Source organism: Trypanosoma theileri (genome assembly GCF_002087225.1).
Source record: "Trypanosoma theileri isolate Edinburgh chromosome Unknown TM35_Tth_33_V1, whole genome shotgun sequence".
Taxonomy (NCBI): Eukaryota; Euglenozoa; class Kinetoplastea; order Trypanosomatida; family Trypanosomatidae; genus Trypanosoma; species Trypanosoma theileri.
Window position 1 is genome coordinate 179523 of NW_021639875.1, and position 26309 is coordinate 205831.

The 26309-nt window shown below is 41.2% G+C and overlaps 5 protein-coding genes across 5 annotated transcripts; all 5 read right to left on the bottom strand.

Moving 5' to 3' along the window:
* Positions 1 to 879, bottom strand: TM35_000331820 (MGT2 magnesium transporter; the record flags this gene model as incomplete). The annotated part of the gene is made up of 1 exon (XM_029028938.1): positions 1 to 879. A coding segment is annotated over one exon (879 nt), but the record flags the coding sequence as incomplete, so codon positions are not given.
* A 1964-nt stretch (positions 880 to 2843) lies between these two features.
* TM35_000331830 (putative AAA ATPase) lies at positions 2844 to 5396 on the bottom strand (the record flags this gene model as incomplete). Its single annotated transcript, XM_029028939.1, has 1 exon — positions 2844 to 5396. The coding sequence occupies one exon, from the start codon at positions 5394 to 5396 to the stop codon at positions 2844 to 2846; it is 2553 nt and encodes an 850-aa protein (XP_028879792.1).
* Positions 5397 to 6348: 952 nt separating this feature from the next.
* On the bottom strand, positions 6349 to 7530 carry TM35_000331840 (heat shock protein DnaJ; the record flags this gene model as incomplete). The annotated part of the gene is made up of 1 exon (XM_029028940.1): positions 6349 to 7530. One exon carries the CDS (start codon positions 7528 to 7530, stop codon positions 6349 to 6351), a length of 1182 nt encoding a protein of 393 aa, XP_028879793.1.
* A 439-nt stretch (positions 7531 to 7969) lies between these two features.
* On the bottom strand, positions 7970 to 20395 carry TM35_000331850 (uncharacterized protein; the record flags this gene model as incomplete). Its single annotated transcript, XM_029028941.1, has 1 exon — positions 7970 to 20395. One exon carries the CDS (start codon positions 20393 to 20395, stop codon positions 7970 to 7972), a length of 12426 nt encoding a protein of 4141 aa, XP_028879794.1.
* Positions 20396 to 23981: 3586 nt separating this feature from the next.
* TM35_000331860 (putative surface protease GP63) lies at positions 23982 to 25961 on the bottom strand (the record flags this gene model as incomplete). Its single annotated transcript, XM_029028942.1, has 1 exon — positions 23982 to 25961. One exon carries the CDS (start codon positions 25959 to 25961, stop codon positions 23982 to 23984), a length of 1980 nt encoding a protein of 659 aa, XP_028879795.1.
* Positions 25962 to 26309: the final 348 nt, after the last annotated feature.

The following is a 26309-nucleotide window of genomic DNA, read 5'->3' on the forward strand; positions in this document are numbered from 1 at the left end:
CGTTTCCCGGTACGCACACACAGTCCTAGGATCACGTGAAACAAACGTGGTTCGCATCGTGGGACCCATTAATTCCTGCAGAAGTTTCTCCTTCATATATAGCTGTCGATTTACAGCAGCCATGCGGCGACGCAGTACAGAGATACGACGCAATAAATCAGCCTGATCACGCTTTCCGGGTGCAACCAACATTACAATCTCATCAATACAGTCAACCTCACTAATTAGCGAAGTTGGATCAGGGAGGTATGTCTCACAGGTAAAGCATATCAGTGCACACAGAACTGCAGAGCCTCTTAAGATATCAACAGCACCATGAGACTCACGGCCCATGGGCTGTCTCCCTTGACGTTTGCGGCCTCCTTCCACCTCCACATGACACAGCAGTTCTGCCAAACCCACAAACGGGGCTGTGTGCACTGTCACGAGACACCGTTCGCTGCATGCAAACGAACACGAGATGGCATCCCCCTCCGCATCTCCATCGGCTGTGGAGGTGGAGGAGAGACCCCGCCCCCGCCCCCGCGCACACGCGAGACTCCCAATGAGATATTGCCCCTTGACCGGCTGCAGCTCCACCACATCCTCCGCGTCCGCGTCAAGCACCGCCTCCATCTGACTCGACTGCATCTCGGGGAAGAGCAGCTGCAGCACACGCCGGTTCTGCTCCATCCCAGTTCCCTGCAGATCCACCCACATAAAAGAATTATCCTGGCCAGTAGAGAGTTTTCGTGTAAATGATAGCGCCCCTTCAGCTGAATCAAATTTTTGAACTTCCACAGTTTCACCGGGCGACTGCCGTGTAATAATGCAACATGGTCTTGTCCTATGAACATCTAATCCACGGCTTACCCCCACTACTACGTCGTCCGTCATCATCACTGTTTATCAGGGGAAATATTGTTTGACCAAATGGTATTACCTAGGATATTTTTAGAACTCTTTGAGTGAAAACTTTGTGGAGGCAAAACGAAAAAGAAAAAGAAAAAAAAAAAATCATTATTTCAGAAACTAGCATATGGACTGAAAGAATAATATATAGCCCACACATATACAAAAAAAAAAAGAAAAAAAATTCGAGAGCTGTACTGAACTCCATCGACCTTTTTTTTGTTTTTTTTTTTAATTAATAAATGATGACATCGTACCCAAAAGAATTAAAGAGGAAACACAAAAACCAAAAAAAACAAATACAAAACCCTTTTTTTTTTTTTTATATATATATGGGTGATTAAGGTCTCTGGTTATTAAAACATGTATAAATTTCATTTTTTTTTATTTTTTGAGGGGAAAAGGGAAAAAACAAAAACTTTGACGAGAGTGGGGTTTGAACCCACGCCCTCGGAAGGATTGGAACCTTAATCCAACGTCTTAGACCACTCGACCATCTCGCCACGTCCATAGTCGTAGGACTCCTTATTCATTCTTTTTTTTCTTTTCATATTTCTCTTCCACAGATCATTTCCCCATCGCAGTAATTCTCTTCTGATCTCTCTTTTTTTTTTTTTTTTCTTTTTGGTCAACATTTTATTGCCACTCTTTTCCTTTCCGTTATCATTTCCGGTAATGGGTTGAAGGATGAAAAAAACAATTCCCCTCTGCAATGATGGTAGAGACCAGTAAAAATTCATAGAAAGACAGAAATCGTAGCAATCTGGTTTGATAAACATCATTCTCTTATCTAACCTTGCAGATGACTGTGACACATACGCATGGAGATACGGCATTCACAAAATTGAGGTTGACATGACTGAGTGTATCACGTGCTGTCTCCAGACGCTCCAATACCTGCGAAAGTTTACCCTGCGTTTCCCGGTACGCACACACAGTCCTAGGATCACGTGAAACAAACGTGGTTCGCATCGTGGGACCCATTAATTCCTGCAGAAGTTTCTCCTTCAATATATACAGCTGTCAATTCACAACATCCCTTCCACTGAGTCAAACTTTTGAACTTCTACAGTTTCACCGGGTAACTGCTGTAGAAGAATGCAACGCCATATATCCTGCATGTTCTCCATTATTTTTAGACCAGACGTCCTATTTTAGATAATTCTTTCTCTGATGAAGTGTTTGCTACAGTTTTAAGGTGCCTTATAAGTGTTATCCTTTTTTTTGCTTTTTCTTCTTCTTTCTTCTTCGATTAGCTACCACCCCCCTAAAACAGTTAGAACACGATTCTTTATTTTTTCCCCCATGGAGTGTAAGAAAAGAGAAAAGAAAGAAAAAAGAAAAAAACATACTAATACGATACTTTTTTCTCTCGTTTTTGTAAGGAGGTATATACCCCGTTTTCTTTTATGAAAAGGAGAGGTTCGTGATGCTCCTCCACATCCTCCTACTCCTCCTTCTCCTGCAGAATGGAGAGAATAGCAAACAGCATTCTTATTCTCATGTGCAAACAACTAACACAGACACACAGACACAGATGTAGAAGTCCAAATAGAAATTTCAGATAGAAAGACCAGCATAGACAACGGAAAGATGGCGCAAAAAAGAAAAAAAAAAAAGAGTCGACTATATGAATGGTCTTATCATAATGTTATGCCACTTCCCTTAGAAGACTGGAATCATTTTTTCTCATCTTCGCGCTTCACGTCAACGCGGTAAAGAAGAAGAATAGGCCAGGATGTCCAATAACAATAATAATAAAGGCAAACGAGAAAAGACCAAACACAAAGAAGGAAAAAAAAGGAAAAAAAGAAGCAAAAAAAAGGAGAAAAAGCGAAAGAATTAAATAAAGAACACTTCTGCCCTATCCCCTTATCCAGAAACAAACTTAAAAACAATAACAAAAAAAAAAGAAAAGAATTTTTTTCCTCAACCAATGCGTAAAATATTGTTTACTTGCATCCGTATGTGTCGCTCCACTCTTCCAATGCCTTTAGCTGCTTGAGACAGCAACTGGGGTGACGCGCCTGCACGCAGACTTCCACATCCTGCAACGTTAGCGGTCGTAGCAGATTGTGGTGTAAAACATTTTCACCTAAATCTTCTCCATTTCGAAGTTTCTCTGCGAGCAACTCACGAACTGGAATCATCGCCGCCTCTTCGCAGAGTTGCCGCAAATCATGCCCGCTATATCCATTTGTAAGGTCTATAACCCGTTGCCATGCTACTGGTGTGAGGTTGTTAGGAGTTTCTTCTGTATTCAACAATGACTTAAGTATCTGTTCACGTGCAGCCGCATCAGGTAACGGCACAAACACACGTTTTGGAAATCGCCGAATAATTGCCTCATCAAGATCAAAAGGACGATTTGTTGCTCCCATCACTAAAACTCGTGCCTCATGATTGTCATTACCAGCCCCATCCATCTGCACAAGAAACTCTGTCTTAATACGGCGAGAGCCTTCTCCCTCGTGTTGGCTACCGCGTGCCTGCAACAATGCATCAATTTCATCCACAAATATAGTGCTTGGTGCTAAAGCCCTGGCAACAGCAAACAACGCTCGCACCATCTTTTCGCTCTCTCCAACCCATTTACTGGTAATTGCAGCAGCGGAGATGCTGAAAAAAGTTGTACCACACTCCTTTGCTACGGCACTGGCAAGAAGTGTCTTACCATTACCTGGAGGTCCAAATAACAAAAGTCCCGAACATGGTCTTCGTAAACCTGTAAATAGTTGTGGACACTTCGCAGGGAGAATAATCGCTTCGTATAAGATCCGCTTGCACACCTCAAGTCCAGCTATACTATTAAAACTGACAGGGCATGCCCGATCCACAATTTGTTGTAGAACCGCCACACATGTCTCTTCAGGAATACCATTACAATATGAACTTTGCTTAATACGTTTTAACATTGGGTCAGTACTATTAGTATTATTAGTATTAGTAGTAGTATTGCGATTGGCAGCAGAATTAGATGATACAGATGACGAAGAGGGTTTAGAAAAGCGTCCAGAGGATGTAGTCGTAGTCTTTCGTCCTGTAGGCACTACCGTTGTGGTGGTACGAGTCATACCGGCGTCATTTGGACGCGGAGGAAGTGGAGGTGGAGTTCCAAATGTTCCATCACTCGCGAGAACACCGCTACCCGTCTTTCTACAGGGTATATCATCGCGAGGTATTTTACTTTGCCGTGAATTGCGGGTATCCAGTGAAGAAGGTCGATTAATTGTTGTACGACGATCTTGATGACTCGGATGCTGTTGTGGTTGTGGTTGTGGTTGTTGATGTTGTTGTTGCTTCTGTTTCTTTTGTTGTTGTTGAGTACACCGTTTCTCATCCAGTTCTGTCTTCTTTTTTTCTGTATCATTTACTGTAACGGTTGTGGTTGTAGGTTTGGTGGAGTTCTGACTATTATTATTCTTTTTGCTCTCAGATAATAAAGGTCTTGAGCGGGTTTGAGGTGTAGGCTTTGTAAAATTAAACGTCAATTCAACTCCATTTTTCTTTTCTTTAGTGATATCTGAAACAACTGTCTTTGCACTCTCACGTACCTTCTCTGGTGGTCGAATTCCATTTGTTGAAGATCGCAGGGAGAGTGATGGACTTGATGTGGTGGCAACACAACTATCATGAGAGTCTACATGACCATTTTTTCCCATGTTACTCGTGTAGTCTTCTTTATTGCTATTATGTTTAGTGATATCTTCCGTTTTGGTAGGTCCATCACTAAAATAAGTATCCCAGTCTGGCTTAGTCCGTTGGCGAAATGCAGCTCGCATTGGATTAATGACAGTTTCACTCTTTGTAGGCAGATTTAACCTACCCTCAGTCTTTTTTTGTGGTGGACTCTCATCATCTAACAATAAGGTTCTATACTTTTTGCATTTTTCAAACTTAGGAGGATCAGGAGAATCATCAAGATTAATAATAACAGCATTGGAAAGAGGTACAGAAGGTGATGCTGAGATGAGTTTCTGTAATGGTGTTGATGGTGGTGGTTTCCGATTATTTTTAAGAAGTACAGCATTGTCTGACTCATCTACTGCATTGCCTTCTGCGTCTAGTACTAAACGAGAACGTTTCAAAAATCCCTCAGGAACATCATAAGAACGTCGTCCTTGATCATTCCTTGTTCCCGCTATTGCCGCTGCTGCATTGGGCAGGAGATTCATCTTCTCCACATCCTCTATACTTACATGACGCTGCGGAACGGTTCCTCGCCTACTCCACTCCTCCAGCATATCGAGTAGTAATAAGCGTCCAACTTTATGGGAGCCGTTACTCAAAACACTACTGTGACCACCAGCTTCTGTACTCATATGTTTCTTGGCTTGCTCGCAGAATTCTTCGACTTTGCGTCGTCCTGCACCTTTCAACACTACGAGAAACTCCGCATCACTTTCTCTTGTGGCAAATACTCCACCAATGGAGTTAATTAAATCACGTGCTCGTTTAACGTCATTCCCACGCCCTGTAAGGGCAAAGAGAGGAGCACCTGGCATTTCTCTCTCTCTCTCTCTTCCCTACCTCTCTCTTTCTCTCTGTATGTATACTTGTATAAGAATTTATACTACAGACACAAGTGTGTATGATGTGTTACTCTGTGTAAAATGTGCTTCTATTCGTTTTATCTCGTTTTTTTTTCTTTTTTTTCCTTTTAAATAGGCCTTGATTGATGAAGGTTTGCCGCTTGCGCTTAGCGGCCGTTCTACTCTAGGTAATATGGTGATGTTGCCCTTCTTCTGGCTTTTTTAGCGCTATAAGCCATACCAGAATGAAGAACCAAGAATCGAAGCGGGGAAAAAAAAAAAGATAACAACACAGACAGAATGAACCAATAATAATAATAACAAGAATAATAATAAACAAAGCAAATAGGAATCTTAAAAAAAAAAAAAAAACAGTCAGTTACAGCATCGGTAACGCTGATGCAAAGAAAGCATTTTTTTTTTTTTTTTAAGAGAGAAAGAGTATCAATATTTGGTAATTTTTTTCGTTCGTCAGTAAGACTTGGTAGTAGTGATGATATTGGTAGTGGTAATGGTCAATTATATATATATCTTTATTCCTTCATTTCTCTCCATTCCACAGATACCCACAAACACTTGCATACTACTCGACTAGGTTGTACAGTCAATACTCAAATATTTATGGATCTTCAAGAATGATATGACAAAGAGTACTTGTGACGTAGCCCACCTTTTGCTGCTATTTTTTTTTTTATTATCTGCTTGCCTGTACGAGGTTGGATTGTAATACGCGTCATCATCATTATTTATCATCACTATTATTATTTTTTTTTTTACCTCACTTTCTCCTCATCCTCCATGAGGGAGGATAAGAAGAACAGCAAAACATACACAATGTGAGAATCATTCTTCTGTAAGGGCTCTTTTCCACGACGACGACAACAACGACCACTCCTCCCCCTCTCCCCTCTCTCTCTCTCTCCTCTTAGTCCAACAGGCGTTCCACCGCCTCCCGCTGCGCCGTGGTAAGCAAACTAGGGAGTTCTACATGGTAAATAACGTATAGATTTCCCTTTTCTGATGGGACGTGGTGTTTTGGCATGCCCTCCCCTTCGATAATCTGCCTATCCCCATGCTGAGTGACCCCTGTGGCGGTGAGTTCGACTACATGCCCGTCCAGGTGTGTGAGGCGCCTCTCAAAGCCCAGCAGAGCCTCCTTCAGCGTGAGGGTGACGGTGGTGGTGAGGTGGTCCTCCTGGCGGGTGAAGAGCGGGTGGGGGGCGGTGGCGAGGGTCAAAATGACGTCCCCCGGCACCTGCCCGGGCTGCTGGTCGCCCTCGAGCTCAAAGACCAGCGCGAGACCCTCCGCCGCCCCCCGCTCCACGTCGACACTCAACGCCGCCGTCCCCCGCACGACCCCGCGCCCCCCGCACGGCTCGCACCGCCGCCGCACCACGCGCCCACGACCCCCGCAGTGCCCGCACGCCTGCGACAACTGCTGCACAAAGCCGGGCGCCAACTGCACGCGCCGCACCACGTGGCCGCTCCCCCCGCAGTGCTCGCAGGTCTGCAAGTCACTACGGCTGTGGGCCCCGCTCCCGTGACAGGCACGGCAGATTTTGGTCCGGGGGAGACGCACCGTGTGGGCAGCCCCAGTATACACATCCGCCAACGGCACAAGCAACAGCATATCCTCATTCTTCCCACGATCTGCGGACTGGGATGAGGCCCCACCGCCAAAGAAAGCAAAGAAAGGATGCATCTGTTGTTGTTGATCCTCCGGATGCTCAAAACGCTTCAGTCCATCAACACCAAGAATATCATACACCTTACGCTTTTTGCGATCTCCAAGTACTTCATAGGCACGTTGAATCCGCTGGTACAATTCTCGCTGTGACTCTCCAGCAAGGTCAGGGTGATGCTTCTTAGACAGCCGTCGCCATGCAGATTTAATATCCCGCTCACTCGCATCTTCACGCTCCTTGCTAAGACCGAGAACCTCGTAAAAATCTTCTTCACCTCCATCAGTTTCCGCTGCAGAGACTACCCCCTGCAGTTGAACTAGTACTAGCAAAAGGGCTAGCAACAACAACAGTCTTGACATAAGAGTGGTAGTAGTACGACGGTAAGGAACAGTGGATATAGTGTAGCCTTCGCGTCGCCACATTACAGGCAGCCCAAATATTCTTCTCGTTGCTAATATTATTTGTTATTTTTACTAAGTTCCTCTCTCTCTTCTTTGCAATTAGTCCGTCTTTCTTCCCTAGAAATGTACTGATATACTTCAGTCTCAGAGCCCAAATACTCCTTCCCTTCTCTCAATCAATTACCCACTCCCTCACTCACTCACTTACTCATAAATGGTAGTATTATCATAAATGGTAGTATTAGGCAGCAAGACGTTTTTGGTAAAAGAAGAAAGAAAAAACAAAAAACAAAAAAAAAGATCAGTGCTTAAAAGACTCAGTACAACCCAAGATAAGAACAAAGAAAATAAGAAGAAAAGAAAACAACAAAAACAAAAAAAAGACGTTATTAGTTACGCTAATTCACATATCAGTATACAGTTCGTCTCTCCCTTTCTCTCTCTCTTTCTTTGCACATGTCTATTGAATACCACTACCAATATCTCTCTCCTCCATCATGAACCATACTGTTCCACATATTGGAGAGACTAGTGCAGCAGAAATAATACACCGCATTGCTTCCTCTAATACCAAAGAAGCAGTTATTTCTCTTCTTGCTGGTTCTGTTTCCATAACTTTTGGCAATTTTACCTCCTCATCCTCATCCTTCTTCCTCCTTTGTTGCTGTTCTTGTTGATGATGATGATACTGTTGTTCCACGTATGTTGAGTGGATTCCTCCTGCCACCACAATAGTATAAGAATTCCATGCATCTCCAGATAACTTCACTACATGCATAGAGGAAAATAGACGCCGTGTAAGTGGAATGGATGACGGCACGCGAATTCTCTGCCAATACCCAGAAGCTGCATAATACACCCAAAGAAGCTCATCAAACGCACAGTGAATCCCAACTGTATTAGAAGAAGGAGAATAAGAAGAAGAAAAGGAAGATTTACTACCTCCTAAAAGAGAAGTAGATCCTCCAAAGATCACAAAAGCACCTTGGGGGTGTTCTGGTACAGCAGCAGCAGCATGACCGTAACGTGCACAAGGCCAATTCCAAACACCTTTCTCTCTCTCTTTACAGGTATTATCTGTATTATCCTCATTAACATTTATTACAGGAGATAGAGAGAGTAAACTCCATGTAAGACGGATCGTATGAAATACATAAAGCGAATCACTGAGTATAACCACAGTTTTATTATCACTATTATCATCTTTTTGTATTCTCTCTTGCAATCCACCAAATACATACATGTGTTCCTTCCATGCTACAGCTGTGTGACAGGCAATTGGTGGCGGTGCAGATGAAAGCGGTGTCTTAACAATACAGAAATCTTTAGTATTGGAATGAAAAGAAGAAGAAGAAAACTGTGTTGTTGAGTTTATTGTTTGATCAGTTTCCCGCTTTGGGTGTTGCATGGATGTCACTGTACTCCATTGTCGTGTGGGAAGATTCAGACATGTCAATCGATTAGAAAGAACTATACCAGATATAGAACCGAATTGCTGAACGGATGTTTGTCTACTATTGGCAGCTCGTTCTTCTATTGATATGGTCAGTGTTTCTTCTGTATTGATTTCATTCCTCTTTTGTTCTTCTTGTTTGTGTTTCTGTTGATTCTGCTGCTGCTGATCCTCAGTGTGGGGATTATTCTTAGTAACTTCACTCCACATACTCTGCGGAACAAAGCAACCACCAAAACACCATACCCTTTCATCCATCAACACAGCAGAGTGGAAAGCATGCTGAAACTCACCCTTCTCCTTCTCAATAACATCAAGAGTTTTTTCTTCTTCTTCTTCTGCTGCTTCTGCTGCTGCTGCTATTATTTTATCCTGAACTTTTATACCTTTCCCCTCTGATGTATACATAACATGCCAACTATGTCCTTGAATGTCGTAGAGGAGGAGATCATGAGATCCGGCGTAGATGTACTGTAGTGATCTCTCACTAACGGCTAATTGATCTGAAAACCTTCTTCTTCTATATCGTCTCTTTTTCCATCCACTTCCTCTGGGTGGTTGGGGCTTTGTTGTTATTGTTGTTGTTGTTGTTGTTGTTGGGTAGCAACCACCATCTATCACAATGTACCGGTTTTCATACAACCACGTGGTGTGTCCAACCCGACGGATGTGAGGATCTTGAGATGGAATAAAACGCATTATTGTTGACTCTTCTTTTTCTTTTTCTTCTTCTGGTGTTTCTAACGACACTAATTTAGATGATGATCGTGATGATAATGATGATCGTGATGTACTCCTTATCTCCATAGTAGTAGTAGTAGTAGTCTTCTTCCATTTAAAGTATATCTTTGGTGTACTGAAGGCTACAGCCCCTGTAGGGGAATGAAAGCAAACATGTTGTAGTTCACTTGCATCCCATTCGAATTCCTTCTTCATATCTACTCTGTAGACTTTTCCACCTCTTGCACACACCACACCACTACACGCTGTCTTATCTTCATTGTATTCATCTGCAAGACAGAAGAATTGTGAATTTATACGCATTGGGGTGTGAATATTATCTTGTTTATTTGTAGTTTCGTTCATTATGGGGAGAACAAGTGCGTGCAGACGGACACTAATTACATCAGAGGTGCTGTCACTACACAACATTACTGTGAAATCATCAGCAGCCGCAGCAGCCGTGGTGGCATTTGAGAAAGAAGAAAATTCTTCTGAAGTATTGGGATTTGTTTGAGATATGAGATGAGAGATTTGCCGCAAATCAAGTCGTTCAAACGACAACACACGTATAATATCCTCAGATGAAATACCTCCAATATCATGTAGTGTTTCTACACCAATATTATTATTATTATTATGATCATTCATAATAGTTTCTTCTTTTCCTTTACATTCTACTAAAAGGATATCAATTCCCAACCAATTCTCATCACCTCCATTATCATTATTACTATTATCATTATCATCATCACTACTGTATTGCCCGCTCTCATTTAAAGAATGTGTGTCCTCCAAGAGGAGTGTGTGTAATGGTGTGAGTGCCACCAACTCTTGCAATGCTCCTTTATTATTATTATTATTATTATCACTATCATTATTATTATTATTATCACTATCATTATTAGTCAATGTCGTTGTATCTATTGTATCCACCGCAACTGTAGCTGAGGGAAGAGAAGTAAGAACACGAGATTGTAGACGTGTTGTACTACACGATAATAAACTTAAATTCCCTGCTGGACAAAACACTAATCCCAGAGAATATTTATTACGTGATCGTTCCACACTATTTGAAGAAAGAACAGTAACACGCTGCACCTCCATACAAACCGATAACCGACGATCCTCACAAGCATGTTTAGATGCCGGCATATAAACAACAGGTTGAAGTCCTAAGCGTATACGTCCCACATCTTCTTGTCGAAGTACTTCACACTGCAGTGGATACCAATCTGTTACCATCTCTCCTATCGTCGCTCTTGTTGAATTAACAAGATCTCTCTGCATCCTACTATGCAGTTGTGCAAAGGCCTCTCGCAGAATAGCATCCACACGCAAGAATCCCAACACACATGTAAACTTATCTATATTAGAAAGTAATTGCCAGATAGTGAGACGTAATGGACGGCGATGATCCATCCACTGCCGCGGGGGAATACACCAATAAGACTCCATCCGCAATGTATAAAGAGGTCGTCGTGGTAATATATATAAAGAAGACATGGGAACTGCATTAGTGGAGAGAATAGGGAGTATATTCGAGTGTTCCTTCTCTTTTCTTTTCATAGAGTTGTGTAAATGTGGAGATCGTCCACGACGGTGTGGGCGTTTCTCTGCAGAGATGTGAACCAAAACAGGCACATCTGGATAAACACCAACACTACTACTAATATTATTATTATTATTATTATTATTAGTAATATTATTTGAAGTTGTAAGTATCACTGGCAAGTCACAGACTTCAATAAATGTTATTTGCCATGCTGGTAATTGTGGGGTATACCGCACACTTCTGCACATACCGGGAGATTTATTACTCTTCTCTTTTAAAGCACGCAACAGCATATCATTTAATTTCACTGCAGACGTATTATTATTATTATTATTATTATTATTATTATTATTATTATTATGATGTGATGTTGGTACTACATTTATCATTCTATCATGTTCAAAGGACCAGGCCATAGTAAGATGAGATGCCGTACATTCCGGGGTGGATCTTCTCATCTCTGTAGATTCAGTACTCTCCGTGAGTGTAAGCAGAACTTCTCCACAAACATCATTACAAGAGTCCTCTAATGTAAATATAGATGTATGTACCCCATAGAGTTTACTCTCTGTTGCTTCTGTTAATTCTGATTTTTCTTTTGATTTTGATAATTCCTCTGTGGTTGGAGAAGTACATCGTGTTTGACAAATGATATTCACCCGAACTGCATATCGCACGCATCCACTTCGGAGTTCTTCAATTGCTATTGGGCGAACAAACACATCATTGAGATAATGACAACTCTTATGATGATTATTATTATTGGATGTTATCATCCACGTTGCGGTTACAGCTCCACTCATTGGATCCACCGCAATTTGTGAGGCAAACATTTCACCTTTTAATTCCTCCCATTCCCAATCATCTATTATTCTTCTTTCTATTATTCTTTTACTTGTTGTGGATGATTCCCAACGTCCAAGAGATAAACGACAACTCACCAACAAATGACCCGCCTCCAAAGTTATTCCATTACCAACAGACTTTATATGATTTAGTTTAACTTTAACAGGCCAACAATGAAATGGTACATGTAGATGTGAATTATTCCCAATCTCAACATCATGTTTGATAAGTAAATGATGAGAAGGAGGACGGTGTGAACGGGCAAGCATAACTTCATATCCAGTGTTTGTAAACCGCAACCAATGTCCAGCAGATGAGTCCACAACACTTCTATTCATTAATGTAGTACTTGTATTTGTTGTTGTTCTTTCATTCTTTACTTCTTCTTCCTTTTCTCTTCCAGTCTTTTCTCTGTCTTTAAGAGCGAAGAGCATTGCGGTATCATGTGTGGTCCATTTGTGCGAGCCAACATGTCGCGTCACTCCAGCCGTCACTCGATCGTGCAGTTCAACCCGTTGAATAGATGCACCCATCGGCCAAACTATTGGTAGTAATAGAGATGCGAAGGACCACACACGGCTACTAGTAATAATAGTATTATTATTACTATTAGTATTAGTAGTATTATTTATCCCCTTCTTCTTCTTTTTTTCATTCTCTTCATAAGGAAGATGCGGAGGATCTGAAAAGATATGAAGAGTTAAATGACAAGTTGTCCCATTTGGAAAACGCATAAAAAAGAGAAGAAATGGATCTTGTAGAGGTGTACATGATTGTTGTTGTGGTTGTTGAGATACACGTAGTCGAATACATGTTAGCCACGTTCCAATCGTCACAATGGGATATATCCATATATACCGTATATGTGCATATGCCATTCTTCTTCTTGTTGTGGTGGTGGTGTTTTCTTCACCTTTTCCCATAATAGGTACCCATTGTGTTTTTATATTTTCTTGACGTTTAATTTCCATTATATTTGACTCCTTCATTATTGAGATATGGGCCACACCTTCACCAATAAGAAACATCTTGGATGATTTCTCACTATTATTTGCAGGGATGCGTGTTGACTGAAGAAGATGTAGTGAAAGGGATAATTCCACCATCTCTTTATGAGTGAACTCGGGAGAACAATTAAGAAATACAAGCGGTTTGGAGAAACTGCGAATTGTATAATTATCATTTATACTCGTTATAATATTCTTTTCATTTTCATTGGAGTTCTTTCCATTTTTATCTAGATGTGGATTATCCTTCTTTCTATTCTTCTTGTTTGTCGTCTTTTCATTTTCTCTTGATAACTCTACAGTAGGTGGTATAAGTAATGAAGACTCCGCCTTCTCCTCTCCACAGTTTAACTTTATATATACTACAGGTCCATCATTCCTTTGGATGATTTTCTTATCTTTACTGTTCTTCTTATTAATTTTTCGTTTCTTATCATGATTGGCACAAACAACACCGAGAAGTTCCGTCACTTCAACGTGAAGGGCGTGTGTAAAGAAAAGTTTACGTGGATCATACAATACACTTGATTGGGCTAACAGTTTAGATGAGATGTAGAGACGTCCAACAGGAATCCATGTACCTTCTTCTTCTTCATCATCTTCTCTTATACTATGATTATTTCCACTCTTTGTAGGGTTAGACATTAAACATTCGGTATACTCCATTAACTCTACAAGGAAAGTTTTATTAAACTTCTCACCAATCATATTAGAGCCTTGTAAAAGAAGAAGAAAACGTCCATGTATGGGTTGTGGTGATGATGGTTGTAACTCTTTCTTTATCCAACCCGTTACTTTTGATGTTGTAACAGGACGCAAGTAAACTTCTACTGTAGAGAAATTCTGTACAGATACAATGGCACTCCATTTCTTCATTTTATCTCTTAATGAAGTTGAAGAAGAATGATGATCATTATTATGATGATGATGATAATTAGAATGCTCTAAATATGTCCATTGATGTGTTTCTCTATTTATCCATCCCACCTCTGTTCTCAAGGAGAGTTCCCAATCTTCATTACTTGGTAACACTTTACGGCCGTGTATCTCTACACTGTGAACAGTGAATTCCATTAAAAGAATTTCATGTTGTGATGGATACTGAGGCGCCTGCTGCTGTTGTTGTTGTTGTTGTTTCTGCTGATTATGTAAATGATCCATCGCCTCCATGAGATGATTACTAATCACATTACTATCATGATTATCCCCTTTAATAGTATTAATAGTGTTAGTATTAGTAGTATTTTCTATCCATCTTTGTGGTTTCCCTGTGAAGACGGTCATTCCCTCGTATGTATACAGTGAAGACTGCAGGAGTGTCACTGTTAACATCCCACACGGTTGAATTTCCCCAACGGCGAATATCGGCACAGCCACAACCGCACGAGAAAACACTTCACTCACACAAAGACGACCAAATCCCAATACAGTAATATTATTAATATTATTAATATTAATAGTATTATTAATATTATTAGTAGAATGATGATCCTCTGTTGGTGAAGATTCACAGCAACATAACTTTATACACAAGGTGCCCTTCGCATTACGTAATGTAGGCAATAAACACAACTCCATCCAACAACAACGTCCCTGTGTGGAGTTAAATACAGCGAGACCCGTACGGGCTCCGTATTTCATCCCAACAACACCACCAACTACTTCTTCTTCTCGTTGTTTATATTGATATCGTTGTTGTTTATATTGATATCGTTGTTGTTGGGGTTTCTTTACTTCTTGTGAAGAAACGGAAAAGGATATTTCTGTGGAATTACACTCTTCCTCCTCCTCCTCCTCCTCCTCTATGTAGACCATGAGAGTTAATTCCTTTTCATTCTTTTTCTGCATCTCATTAAGAAATGAATCCTCAAGTGGTACAAAGTCATGTATCTGCAATGCTGTGTAAAGTGGAAAAGATGGAATAGAAGTAGACTCATCATCTTCTTCTTCTTCTTCTTCCTTTCTTATTCTTCTTCTTCTTTCGGTTATTTCTGTTGTTTCCCTCTTTTCTTGTAATGTTAACCCTTTATCCTTCTCTCTCTTATCCATTTCTATTTCTTCTTTTGAGAATGGATATGTAGATGTGGTCACTGACAATGGCCGTATATGATCCCAGGCAGCGGGTGTAAACCATCCCCATTGAATGAAGACTTCACCGACGAGAAGAGAAAAGCCGCCCATCATAATATCGAATCCAAACAGTGGAATCCAACGGCCAACACTCATTTCACCAGCAGGAGGGAAATCGGAATATCGCAATCGCAACATCGCAAAGGGTGTAATGAACGATGGTTCTAATCCCGCTTCTAAACTCTCATTATTATTATTATTATTATTACTATTACTATTATTATTATTTTTATTATCACTGCTCTCTCCGGTAATGGTGGTGTTATTATTCTGGTTAAATGTAAACTCCGGCAACATCTGTAATCGAACTTCAATGACATCATCTTGAATAGATTTACCAACCTTCTCTGTTAATATATTATTGTATTCAAATATCATTCGAGTATCAAAGTGAGGCGTTAAACCCTTTTCAGTTCTTGTATGCCATGATGTATTCTCAACACCAACTACAAATGATGTGAGAAGACCTTCTTTTTCTTTCTGTAAAGAAGATGGTAATAATGGTTCTCGTGGTAAATAACGTGCTTGTACAATTGTTAATAGAAGTAATTGTTGATTGGTATTATTGTAATTATTCTTCTTCTCATAATCATCATTAAACTCTTCTTCTTCTTCGTTATCCTCAATGTTTTCCTTGACGAAGTTATGCATATAGTTTAATTCCACACATCCAATCATCTCATCACCTTCTGTAGTTTCATCTGTGTTGAATGAGGAATATAATGCAAACAACTCTCTCCCTTTATTTTCTTTAAAGCAGCAAGATAAGTCAAGTCTAACAGAACCCACAAACTCTGCAGTCTCCACATCATTTTCGGATAAGGTATCATCTTTTATGGTTCGAGAGAGTAAAAGTTCAATGATTGGTAGTGGTGGACGATGTTGTCGTTTCATCATAAATGGTAATGAAGGCCAATGTAAATATAAACAATCCGTACTTTCTTCACACATCATCTCCTTATCTACAGATCTATTTGTTATTCGTGTGTTTGTTTCTTTTTCACTCTCAATAGCACCAGAAAGGGTATTATTTCTGCCTTTAAGCACCACTGGTGAATGAACTGTGATACCCCCACTATTATTATTATTATTATTATTATTATTATTATTACGATCAGGCATTCTCTCATTAACACCAACAATCCACCGCGGCGGTGTATCTTGTGCATAGGACTGTTGATATCTATTACTCAACACCACTACATATCCCAACGACAATTGCACGACTGTTGATAAATGTGAAGAGGCCCATGTCCATCGCTCTTCTTCTTTTTGTTGTTTTTTCTCTTCTTGTTGAGCCACACGGGCTGCAGAGATGTGTGTAGATAAAAGTCCACATTGTACAGTGCAGTGGGGCTGCAGGGATGATGGTTCAATGCGGATCACTCCATACCGGGGATGCTGAGAGGTGAGAAAATCTGTTTGATCCTCTCTCGACAGCAGAAGCTGACCAACACCAAGAATAACTATTTCATCTTTATTATTAATATTATTATTATTATTATTATTATTATTATTATTATTATTATTATTATTATTATTAGTCTCCAAAGGGAGTGAATGGAAGAGTGAAGTAGAATAACTCTTGTAGCGATGGCACACTTTTACACTAATGCGATCGCCCAGCGGTAAACAAACCGACTCATGCGCCTTTACAATAAATACAGAAGAATCAATAACACTATTCTTATTATTATTCTTTTTCTTATTATTAATATGGGTATCATTAACTGAGGGATTTACAAATGGCCACATCATTACTTCATGTGTGTAGTGATCCGAAGAGATCTGCAGAAATACATCCGGTGGTTGTCTTAAATGATATGAAAAAGGTGCCGTCCATCGTGTGCAGTGTAGTAACCAAGGCCAGATGAGTTCTAATTGATGTAATTGCAGCCAAAATACACCACAAGGTTCTCTTTGCAGTGGTAGAGACCAATTAGGCCGAAGACTCTCTCCAACTATTCGTAATGCCCGCTCACGTAATTCATCTACATTGCTGTTATTTCTGTAATTACTGTTGCTACCATAACTATAATTATAATAATAATAATAATTATTATTATTATTACTATTAAAGCACCAACGCAGCAGTAGAGCTCCGCAGTAGGGTGGTGTATCTTTTCGTGTAGCCACAACAGGGAACCACGCCTCTCCTGTTAAAGTGGTCCAGAAATACGAAGTGGCGAGACGGGGAATATTAATAACTCCCACACATTCCACAGCTGTAGGTGATGTCTCATCCACCGAGTTAAAGATTTGAATGAGTAGATGTGTTGTATGTGAAGTTACTGGCAATATACCAGTAGTGTTCCAGCGTGGATTATTCGAGACTACCACAGGAGTTGTAAATGAAGTTGTAATGTTGTTATTATTATTATTATTATTATTATTATTATTATTATTATTATTATTGGGTGGAGGAATCATTTGTGCCTTGGCGTAAACATGATTTCTATTATTATTATTGTTAATATTATTAGTGTTATTGTCATAACTTCTCTTGACTTGCGTGAACTCTCTATTTAAATCCGCCGCCTCCATAATCTCTAATTGCAGACAATTCCATTGCAATGGAATAGTAAAGTAAGGAGATGCGATGTATTTCGCTAATGTGAGTGGGGCGGGAGACAATAAAGGATGCTGCATGAACTCACGATAAGCCACACACGTGGAAGAGGATGTTTGTTGTCCCTCTGCAGGGAATATACATACATAACTGCAGTAAATCCATCCTACTCTCATTGATGATGATGACGCTAGTCCTACCTCACCATTATCTTCATTAGCGTGAAGAGATGAACTCCCATTACTGTAAAGTGGAATCCACATACGTCCCTCTTCTTCTTCTTCTTCTTCTTTCTCTTGTTGTTTGGTTAACATAAAGGGAGAAAAGATGGCACGTCCAAATACCACTTCTGGGGCAACGGGACTATGTAATGTGAGCAGCAGCACAGGATGAGTTTCATCAAAGGTTACGTGTATTCGAGTATCAAACATCATCACAGGAGCCCGTCGAAGTTCTTCATTCGTCGTGTAATGATGCATACATTCACCATCATTATTAACATCAACATCAGTATTATTAGTATTACTAGTAGTAGAAGTAATAAGATGATCACAACAATTACAAGTCATGGTTTTATTATCTCCTATAGTCTCTAGCAAAACCTCGCGTCCTCCACTCACTGAGAGTGTGACTAAAGGATACATCGCCCCACAATCCACATGATGAGATAAATGCTCCAATACCGCAACAGAGATATGCAGTACAACGGAACTCATTATTCTTTTACGTGATATTCCTTTCTTCTTCTGATTTAACTGTGAATATTGATAATCTATCAAGTGAGGTAGAGTTCTATTAAGAGGAGCAGCCGCACGTTCTTGTGCTCTTATCCATTCTTTATCATCTACAGCACCCACCACCTTTGGTGCTTGAGCTAGGGTCACATATACATTTATCCCCCGCCGCAGACCGGTGAGAAAAGGAAGACCGCATGTAAAGGCCGTATGTTCGGCTTCTTTACATAATGGAAGTAAATGTACACAAACAGCCATAGATGAAGCAAGGAGATCAGCAATAGGCAACAGTTTGGAGGCAGCAACGGGAGTCCATCGCAGTAACTTCTTCTCTTCTTCTGCAGTGGAAAGATGCCCCTTCGTATTATCTCTGTCATTAATGCTACTACTATTATTGTTGTTATTGTTGCTGTGGTCGTTATTATTATTATTATTATTATTATTATTATTATTATTATTATTATTATTATTATTATTATTATTATTATTATTATTATTAGTGTGGTCTGTAGAGACTGGAAGGAGTACCTGCAATTGCAGCGATACCACGGCAGCTGCAAGAATGGCATCCCCCACTGCAAGCACAATGTCTGTGCAACCGCTGCGGGAACAGACGGAACCGCGGAAAACAGAACCGCACGCCAACACACGGCGATGTGCACCGCAAAGAGTTAACCGCCATACACTATCCCTAGCGATACCAGCATCAGAACTACTACTATTATTATGATTATTATGATTATTATTATGACTATTATTACAATTCAGTGGTTTTATTCTACTGGATGATGTATCCATGTTGCCGTCACGATCTATAGACAAGTTCCCATGCCAAGGGGACATCTCAACAAACAGTAGCCATCGCACACTCTTATCAGTGTGGTGTGAAAGAGATTCAAAACCTCCCACAGTGTCGTTAGTCGGCACTTCAATGAGAGTCTCTTCTACACATTGTATTATATCTACACCGCTCTTAACAACGGAGGAACTGGAGGGAGAATCAACCACACTAGTAGTAACAGCAGCAGCAGCAGGAGGAACGGCAGGAACAGCAACAGAACTATCCACAGAATCATCAGCAACTATTAAAGAAGGTACCTTTTCAACAGAATGGGCATCAGAAACTTCATATGCTATCAGAGGTGTTAGATGATCAACACTCTTCTCAATAGTTTCCCTCAATGATGCCTTTTCTTCCATAGTACTTTCCAACCGCGGCAGTACGAAAAACGATATGAACACAGAGGTCACACCGTACTTGGATCCAGCTTCATTCACCACAAACTCTACCTTTTGTTGGCCATACTTCATGACCATAAGTTTTCCCTCAGCTATAAGCTTCCAATTGACTTTTTCTGTTAAAACATCAGTCTCATTGCTGTTACTGTCACTTTCACTACGTGATAGTGGAGAAAGAGCAAATGAAGAAGAATCATCAGTGGAGGAACCTTCTGATACTCCTTCTCTTGCGCATTGTTTTAATACCGGTAAGGTTTCCCGGAACCAGAGAGCGCAGACCAAGGTCAAGTCTTTGTAGGTTGAATCTTCCCCCATATGCACTTTTTCTTCTTCTTCTTGTTGACGTACAGTAAAGACAACATCCTGAAGATTTGTGTTGGTTAAACACGATGTTCGCTTGATACCTTCTACAGATGCCTCATCGCTCATCTGTGCAGATGAGACTACTTCTATATTGGGAGGAGCAGAAAATGACAAATGGCACACACCGTTGTTGCATTGCAGAGTATTGTCGATTCCCTTATCTTGTATATGTAGTTCCTGGTTCTCATTCACTGTTGTATGGGCTCCACACTGTAGAGCTTCTTCTGGTTGTACACCTATGTGTTGCACCTCTACAAGTGTGAGAATCATCAATGTCCCCTACAAAATAATCTTACAGCTGTGTGGTGTGATCACTTTCTTTTTATTTTTCTAACGTTTTTTTTTCTCTTTTTCTTTCTTTCTGTTATTCTTCTTTTCGTTTTATGTTGTTGCAGCAGGTGCTGCTGTTTTTTTTCTTTTCTTTCTTCTCTAGATATTTGAATATGTATATGTACCTCTCCTTTAATCACCTCTCTTCTTTCCTACGCAAAGAGACAAACAGAAATAAAAAGATAGTATAGTTCCTATCTCTACCCATGCAAACACAGAAATAAAATTAAAAAAAGAAAATAATTCCCGACAGTCTACTCGAGGACAATTTAACATATATCAATCATATACAGTTAGGGACACATAATCCAATTACCTTCCTCAAAAGTACCACAAGCGTAGACATGCCACGGTAGTTTTGAAAAGTGACACCTGGGACTTTAGAGGACTTCTCTGGACCTACAGGGATGCCGCTTAGTTAAAGGGAGAAGGGAATTCGGGTCTGATGATCCAAAAAAGGGTGTATTTCGTTTTTTCTACATTGACTTCCATAAAATAGTTTTTGGACCATTCGTCCCCTATGTTTAGTCCATTTTGCAGTGTAGTGTTTATGATGCCTCTGTTTACGTGAGAACATCAGCAAAAAAAAAAAAAAAAAATCCATGAAAAAATAAAGAAACCTACGATAATCGTTTGATTAGGGTGTTCATTACTGTAATGAACATAAGCTGGGCAAGAACAGTTCACTGTTTTATACCGCGGTTGAAGTGTATTAGGGGAGAGAGGATTTACTGTTTACTTGTACTTTGGCTTGTCGTCCTTTCAGGAAAGATGCTGACCATCGAATGATGTGCGATGGGAGTTCCATCTCTCGCATCGCACTAACTATTCGATCACGGTCTGCAGTATCGAAGGCATTGGTGTAATCTACGATTACTGCACCTGTACGCGAATCAAGGGTGGGTCTCGTGAGGGCTGCGCGTAGATGTAATAGTTGATCTCATGTGGAGTGGAGAGGCCTGAATCCAGATTGTTGCGGGGTCAATTTGCTTTCAATGACATCTCTAATTCGGGCTGCAATGATCCGCTCCATTAATTTGAACAGACAGCTAGTGAATGTAACTGGTCTGAACAAGTCGGTTAATTTCTTTCCTGATTTAAGAAGTGGTACAATGATACCTACTTTCCAAGAAACTGGAACTATACCAGTTCGGAGGCTCGCCTTGAAGAGGGCAAGAGTCTCCCCTTTGGCTCGAGGTCCCAAGTGTTGGAGTGCCACACTGTAGATACCATCCGGACCTGCGGCCCTCCCTTTAGGAAGGAGACGTTGTGCCCGTTCCTATTCTGCTGCTGTAATGGGGATGAATTCCGTATCGGTCACTGGAATGGACGGCAGTGAAGGGTAGGAATGTGGATGTTGTTTAGCTCTTCTGGAGAGTATAGGCGCGAATAAGGTATCCAATCCGGAGTGGATGAAAAAAAGGAATACGCGGGGCGGGGTTCGAACCCGCGACTTTCTGCGTGTAAAGCAGACATCATAACCACTAGATCACCCACGCCAATGGCCACACAAAAACAGTGCATTTTCGTTATGTATATTGTGTGTGTACGTGTTGTTGTTTTTAGTTTTCTTCTTCTTTTTCGGATTTACACACCATCACAAAGGCGTCATCCCATCACCGCAGTTCAGCTATATCAGAACTGAAACTGATATCGACCTCAATTTGCAGAGAACCTAAGGGGTTCAGACGTCGAGAGATGTTTATCATAATTCCCAATAAGTAACAAAAGTAATTCAAGGCATCATCTTTTATACACCGCTCCAAATAACAAAAACCAGACGTTATTAGTTCATACAGGGGACGATGAAAATGATGTGGGTTCTTTTTTTCTTTTTTTGAGGTAGAGTGGGGTGTAATATAGTTCTACTCTACAGCCATAAGAAAGAAACCGGAGCACATTTTTGGAAAAATATAATCCTATCAGAGGTACATCAATTATCTCAAATTGTACTCGCATTGGATGAAGGGTGGTACAACTCAAAAGATGCAGTACCGTTTCTTTGCATCCACCACGTTTGCCGGTGTGCAGGCGAGTAGGTTGATACCCGTGTTATAACATGCGCAGCAGAGTTAATCCTGATTCACTTATACACACTGACGGTTGCATGTTGGGCAAACTACTGCCGGAAGGTCTCTTGTTTTCGCCGCTTTCCTCTGGTTTTTTTTGGGGGATTTCGTTTCTGTTGGCATTCCTTGTCCATCATGGAATTTCCCGCCGCGGTAGATGGAAAAGGTGGCCAAGTGGACGTAGAACTTTTGGCAAACTCTCCCCATTGAAACCACCTGTCATCGTTCCCACGCTCTAGTGGTGGTGGTGGCGATGAATCTCGCTGGTGTTTCTTTTTATTTCAAGGAAACATCCCCTTCATTAATGACGTTGATAACCAGCGATGGTGAAACTTGACACTTCAGCGTGATAAAAGTTTCGTCCCACTAAGAAGGCAGTAAAAATCACATTATCATCAATAAGGGTTTTGTAAGGAGCAAGCCTCTTACCCTCTCCAAGAATACGGGGTACTGGAACCTGGGACCACAATAAGATATGGCTGAGATCACAGAAACACCGCTAGAGTATACACTTCCCCACTCCCAAGGTCCACCGTTGCTGGCGCAACAACCAAACTAATAATCCACAGACACACCAGCACGCCAGCAACGCAACGACACAGTTCCCCTTTCAGATACCGCCCCAGCGACCCCCGCAGGCCAAAGTCACTCGCAGCACGCGGACGGCACTGTGCCGCACAGCAAGAGTGCACACAGAGTCATGCCACCATTGGAGTGGTTGTTCTAAGGGCAAATAACGCACTACACACAGTGTCCTTTCAAGCAAGAACAGCAATTGCTATTCTGAAAGGAGCTTTGTGATCAATTTATAGACGCAGGGACGCATCCATTTTGGCTTTTTTTGTTTTTTTCTTTCTACAAGGGAAAATAAAAAAAGAAAACAAAAGGTTCTTATCGTTTGTAGAAGATGATGTTGACCAACTGCAGGTTTTAAAAATAAAACGTAATCAACCAATACACATCATATGATGGCAAAAAAGTAGAGAGTTCCCTTTTTACGCATTAGCTTTTTTCCACCCATCAAAACATTTCACTCAGCCCCTCCTCCGCATAAAATCAGAAATGAAGCCTATCGCGCAATGCCGAAACTGTGCATATATATAAAAAGAAATTATTGTAAAAAAAAAAAAAAAACTTCCAATCCCCATGGCAACTACAGACGTAGCCCCATGCCATTTGCCAAGAAAAAAAAGATGTTTTTTTCCATTCATTTTCCAAATCAAAATTTCGTCCTCAAAACTTTATACCTTATAAATATTTTTTCCCAATAAAAAGAAACTGCAGCACCATGCATACAGATGTATCTAATGTGTGCATTGACAAGCAAAATCATATAGCAAATGTTAACCTTTATGAAATTTAGTATAATGGAAAGCCCAGAGAGCGTATCACCATCAGAATAGAGGCGAGGCGACGCCCCTTGACCTTGCCGTCTGGGTCCGCACCTTGAGGGTGCTTCACAGAGGCACAGCCAAAGCAGCAGCAGCAGCCATCAGCAGAAATAGAGCGTGGAGAACACAGGCTGCAGCAGGAGTGCCATCCATACCCACATGAATCGAAAGCTCCCCTGGCACTTGCAGAGATGTATGATTATCCTTGTTTGTATTTCCCTCAGTCGTCGGCGGAACGTCAGCATCTGTCTCACTGTTACGGCGAGATCGTGACGACGAAGATGACGACGAGGAAGAGGAAGAGGAAGAGGAAGAAGAGGCACCAACGTCTTCACTTAGAGCCTTCTCGGCGCTAGTGGTGTTGTCCGCACCCTGACCACCCTGCGAGGGCCTGCTGCCAGAATTACTGTTGGTACTCTCACTTTCTGCATCAACTGTCTCATTTGGTTTTTCACTGAATTTTTCTTCTCCAGTGTTCGGAGCCGTGGTAGTTTCTTCATACCCTGGCGGGTACACCATCGGGCGGCGACTGCTGCCGTTAGGGGCGATGATGCACACCCCACTGTACTTGGGACACTGTACGCTGATGGTGGTACTGAATCCTGAGGGTTGCACATCCATTGAAGTGTTTTCCGGACACTCTTGCCAATCCTCACTTTCGTCGTATATCACCCTCACTTTACCCTCATCACACGAAACACGTGCACATATACCATACATATTTCCTAAATTTGATTCAATAGTTCCCTTGTAGTGTTGTGTATTCAAACACACTGAGTCGTTAGCAAAAATCGACGGAGTCACCTTGACCCGTGGTTGGTCGTTACACATCGTAGATATGCGAAAATTGTGTAAGGTATACATATGAATGCTCAATATAGGGGCAAAATTTACTTCACCATCAGAGTCATAGTAGTGAAATTGATAATCACAGTTCCCAAATCCAAGTTGATTATTTGTGCAAAAGTACGGACCCCCAAGCAACTTGCAAAACATGTTGGGATATTCATCAACGAATGTATCGTTGAAATTATTCTCAAGCAAATCACAACCGGAATTGTTGCCCCAGATCATCGACTCCTCCATGCCCCAATTAGCAGAATAATATGGTAGATCATCAAACACAGCCATCGTCAAGGCGCTGTAGTACATGGCGCTCTCAGCAATCGAAGAACTCATCAGGTCATCCTTTGCAACACGATAGTTCCAGTGTGATGAAACCTTTCCTTTTTCCCATTTTTCATACTCCAATTCCATGCCCTGAGCTGTATCGCATCCATAGTGTTTCTGTACCTTCTCCTTCGTTTGTTTTGACACCACCAGCATGCGCTTTTTTTTTCCATCGGCAAATGCGCTCTCAGCCACCATATTATTGTTCACAAACACATCATAGTCAAATCCAAGTGCGTGGGCAATCTCGTGTGCGGCACTACGAACAAAAAACTGTTGCGACCTCCTCGTGTATAGACAAAAATTTATCGCCCCAGCAATTGGTCGGCCATCATCATTTTTGGCGCAAATAACACCAAACTCCTTCAAATTTCTGGCAGCCACATAGAGGACCATGTCAGCATCCCTAACACCTTCTTTATGATGACTCTCAGGAACAGTAAAGTTCTTACAAACACTGTCCTCTTTAAACGCAGGAACAACCAATGGACTACTAACGGGGTCAACGAGCAGACGATCCGCGTGTAGTTTAATAGCAGCAGGAATAATGGTGTTGATATATTTGGAGATCATCTCGTCGGTAAAAGTATTACCATCTTCACACTTGACATCTTCGCCCTGGAAGTTTTGGATCATCTCTCCCACTTTACTGCAGTACTTGCCCTTGGTCAAGTCCTCGTAGGAGGCATGAATGCGGATAAACTTTCGGTTCTCTGTGGCGACGGTGTACGCCTGCGATGCGTCATCTCCATTGCGGGGAACCTGCAGCACAACTCCAGTCAACGACTCAGCGAGGATTCCACTCGTGCTGCACAGCTGTACAAATAGAAACAACAGCAGCAGGAGAAACAGTGAGACGTGCATCTGTCGGGTCATTGTCTTACAGTCGTGTATAATAGATATATAGGTATGCTTGCTTTGTGGTTTTTAAACAGTAAATCTACAAGAAACAAAGAAAAAAAAAAGAAAAGAGAGTATCGTAGTGCATGATATGCAGTTGCAAGACTCAGTTCATGCACAGCAACCATCACCCTTCTGTAATGTCAATTACAGGACCCTCTGCAACAATTGTCTGCATGAGGACTCATCACTCCAAGGTCCACAAGCAAGCAACAACAACACCCCATTAGAAGTACTACTCTGTCATTACAGTAGAAAAAAGAGCCCTTTCTCCCTGAACATGGCAATTATATGATGTCGACACGCGTGTAAGCCTTTGGGCTC